Source organism: Poecilia latipinna, unplaced genomic scaffold (genome assembly GCF_001443285.1).
Source record: "Poecilia latipinna isolate Pla-1442-1.1 unplaced genomic scaffold, P_latipinna-1.0 Scaffold613, whole genome shotgun sequence".
NCBI classification, from domain to species: Eukaryota; Metazoa; Chordata; class Actinopteri; order Cyprinodontiformes; family Poeciliidae; genus Poecilia; species Poecilia latipinna.
This window is the reverse complement of record NW_015113229.1, coordinates 551,453-555,619: the sequence shown is the minus strand read 5'-3', so window position 1 is coordinate 555,619 and position 4,167 is coordinate 551,453. Positions and strand designations below refer to the sequence as shown.

The following is a 4,167-nucleotide window of genomic DNA, read 5'->3' as shown; positions in this document are numbered from 1 at the left end:
GATGGATATTAAAATGGGTATAAAATTAGAATTAATGAAGACTAAGTGACTGTTGCATTGATATATTCAATCCGAAGCAAGTTGCTGTACTTGCTGCATTTTTATGGCATGTAAGTTGCAAAGTGCCGTTTATAATTTATTATAAAGTGTATTTGATAGGGACAGACACACATCAACATAGACAAACTGAATAAAACAGCAGTCCCATGTTTGCATCATGGTGCAATAGCAACAGCTAATTCGCAGCACTTGTCCCTAGTTGGGCTCTTTAAAAAAATAACTCTAAAAATTGAAGTGATATTCATTTAAAATAGCACAACATAATGTATACAAACAGAAAAATGTAAAACATCAAAAATGGGTACAGTTCTGTTTTGGACATAACCAAAGTTTTGTTTGATTTTTGAACGTACTAAAACTGGTTACAGACTTTAAATGAACAGGAAGTGAGTTCCAAACTGCAGATCCTCTCACAGACAGAGCACCTTTTATCCAGTTTAAAACTGGTTTTAAAGTATCCCAAATGATGACCTGTTTACTGATGTAAAAACAGTTATGCTAACCTTTCGTTATATTAAAAAATGCTTAAAGTAATTTTTTCTGAACATCCAAAATGTGTGTGAAAGCTATTAGTAAGCTCCTACAAGTAGTATTTATAATATAAACACATTGTCTCCTTGAAAATGAATATTTTTAAGGAGAAATTTGCAATAAGATTCCAAATTTTATATAGCATATTAGAGAGAGAGACAGACAGACAGAGAGAGAGAGGGAGAAATAGAGAGAGAGAGAGAGAGAGAGAGAGAGAGAGAGAGAGAGCATTCCAAGAAAAAAGGAGTGTCAAGAGGTTGAGGGCCCATGTGGAGAGGGATGGGTTACATTTTGAGACACGCCTCTCCTTTCCCACACTATTTAACTACCACAGTCCTCCTCCCCTTCAGAATTCTTGCCTGTCTTTTCTCCACACTGTGTGTAATGGTAGAGAAGAGGATGAACTCCCTTGTAAAATGGGCGCTCATACTTTTTGGACTGTTCTCAGTTATTCTCAACATCGTCCTCATAGGCATCCACTCGGGTAGGAAGCCCAAATGTTCGGGCCAGCATGTCCACCAGCTGAAAGGTAAACACGACGACCGCAGCCTGGTGTTTGCTGATCTCACTCAAGAGGAGTACTTGCAAGTCCAGCAGTACATGCTTAAACAGGGGGAGCTGAATATCTCCACCAGACAGACCACCATGCCGTCGGAAAACTTTTTATTTCTAATTGATCTCTCACTACCAGAGAAATTGGAGGCTATGGCGTACTTAGACGGGAAAGGCAAAAAGCCAGTGAGAGAAGCAACAGTGGTGGTCTTTTACGGCATGAAGGGCCAAATCAAGGAGTATGTGGTGGGGCCTCTCCCCAATCCGGCATACCACAGAGATGTAACGCAGAAAAGATACAAGATGGAATTACCTATCACCAAGCGTCTGGTTACTATTGGGGAGTACGCTTTAATGTTTAAATTTTTTGACACCGAGGTCTTCCCTAAGTTAAAGAAACTCCTGAAAGAGAGTTTTGGTGTGGATGGGGAAAAACGCTTGAATGCCTTTGAACAAATGCCCCGTGGGGTTCAGTCAGGGGACAGAAAGACTTGGGTTTCCTTCTTCAGAGACATGAGCGGCATGTACATTCACCCGGTGGGCTTCGAGGTGCTGCTGAACCATGAGAGCACAAATGCATCTCAGTGGAAAGTGGAGAAGCTGCTTTACAACGGGGAATATTTTAACACGGTGGAAGAGCTTAAGATGAAATATGATAATGGGAAAGTGAACAAAACTGTGTACAAGGAATCTCCTGACTATGGTTCTCTAAAGCCTAGAAAAAAGCCGCTGCAGATACCACCCCAGCAGTTTTATGCAGAGGGAAAGCGCTACAGTATTCAGGACAACCACGTCTTGTACCTGGACTGGAGCTTCGCTTTTGGACTTAGTTCTCTCACAGGTATGAGAGTGTTTGATGTGAGGTTTAATGGTGAAAGAATCGCCTATGAAATAAGCGTGCAGGAGGCGATGTCGGTGTATGGTTCAGTGACACCAGGGATGATTCTTACAAAGTTTTTGGATTCAAGCATTGGGATTGGGCGCTTCGCACATGAACTAGTTCGTGGTGTCGATTGTCCTTATAACGCTGACTATGTCGACACATACCGGTACATCGATGTCCCAGTTCCAGTCAGGTTTAGGAATTCCATATGCATCTTTGAGCACAACATGGGTCAACCCCTGAGAAGACACTTCGCAGATTTTTTCCACAACAGTTATGGTGGGATGGTGAACAGCGCGTTAGTCTTCAGAACAATAACAGCTATAGGAAACTATGACTACATGTGGGATTTCATCTTTTATCAAAGTGGATCAGTAGAAGCCAAAGTGCACGCGACTGGCTACATCTCATCTTCCTACCTGGTCAACGGTAATCTGAAGTATGGACACCAAGTGGCAGAAAATGTCCTCGGGAACATCCACACACACTTCATCAACTTCAAGGTGGACCTAGATGTGGCAGGTAAGCATCATATTATTTAATGTCTTAGTGACCTTTGGAAAATAGTGCTCTGTTAGCTATTCTCTTTACATGTGCAACATATGGAAATATGAATAAACAGTTTTTCTTATTAGGTAGAAAAAAAATAATTCTCCATACAGTTTTGTTAAAATTCAAATTAATTCAGTTGAAAAAAATATTTACTTTTTGATTGATCCTAGAGGTAAATAAGTAAAACCATCCTAATTTAAAACAAACATTAATTGTTAGTAAAAAAAAGAAAAAAAAAAGTATGACCTAAAAGTTTTGTCAATGAAAAAGAGAGTTCCATTGATCAGTGAACTACAGGGTGATTAGGTTAATAGATTTGGTTAATAGATTTCCCCTCCTATATATAATACTCCTTTTATTTCACACAAATCATTGTGTTATGCCACTAAGCTGTCATGTGTCGCGATTAATGGGTAAAAATCATTACTGTCCTAAAACTGACATAAACTAAATCATGCTATATATCATTTTACTGTTTCCTCTAACTTTACATCTGTCAGATTCCATCTCTATAAATGTAATATCTCAAAATTATGCTTACCACTCAAACATTTTCCACTATGGCATGCCACAACTCCAAACCTAAATGTAAAGTCATATTCTGTAAAATAATTGGGTGAAACTGTGTGGTGAAGGGAGCCCTTGGAGTGGCAGCTCAGCTGGGGAAAGCAGCTTCAAAGTGGAGCTTTGGGTAAATGGACAGTGCGTATTATGAACAAGTGCTTAGGGATCCCCAGATGGTTGCCATGGGAGACTCAAGGGTTTCAAGCACAAAATAATTAAAGTAACTGCTACGCCTTAAAAGAAGGGAAATAGTAAGAGAAATGATCCTAGAAGACCAAATCTCGCTTGTATTGATTGCATTGTGTTTAGTGGAACTGTCTGACATATATTTAACCCCTCTTCCAAACAAAGACAATTTAATTACTTTGTCTTTTGCACAAGTTAAATCAAATTAAGTAAATATACAAATGCAGATAGTCAAAATAAATAAACCTAATATTAATAAAGTCAAATTGATCAGCATTACTCCCTCCAACATAACACAGCGGACGTTTTTGATGAGAAAATGGCATTATGACGTGATATAAAGCTCAAAAGAATTTTGCATAATACTGTCCCAGCCCTCCCTGCCATCCTCTCTTTCCCCCTCTTTCATGCTCTTCATTGCCAGTCATTTTAGGTTTGGAGTTTTGTCATACTCTTTCCATTTTTGGAGGCTGTGCTTCATGAGAAGTTCAAAGCTTCTGGTCTGTGCTGCACAATATCACAAATTCATTGTTACTATATCATTGTACACAACATCTATATGCAATGAACTTCTAGCCCTGCCATGGATATATTGGGCTTTGTTTAATAACGTAGCCCAGCTTTAAATTTAAGAGACAAAAAGTGTCAAAAGTGAGGGATCACTTTAAACTAAATAAAGAAGATAACAGCTCAGAGTGTGTTCTGTGAAGCTGAATTGATGTTCCACTACATCACATCCTCAATGCTGGAACATCTCAGCAGGAAACATTTGAGTTGAATGTGCAGCACTCAAATGTTATACAGTGACATAACCAAGTGGCGGGCATAGTGTACAGGAA

General features: G+C 39.1%; 1 protein-coding gene across 1 annotated transcript in view; it reads left to right on the top strand.

Moving 5' to 3' along the window:
• Positions 1–925: 925 nt before the first annotated feature.
• The window catches only part of aoc2 (amine oxidase copper containing 2), a 12,160-nt gene continuing 8,918 nt past the window's right edge, over positions 926–4,167 (top strand). The window contains exon 1 of the mRNA XM_015043060.1: positions 926–2,548. Coding sequence (XP_014898546.1) covers positions 976–2,548 — 1,573 coding nt within the window. The 5' untranslated portion in view covers positions 926–975. The remainder of the gene's footprint in view (positions 2,549–4,167) is intronic.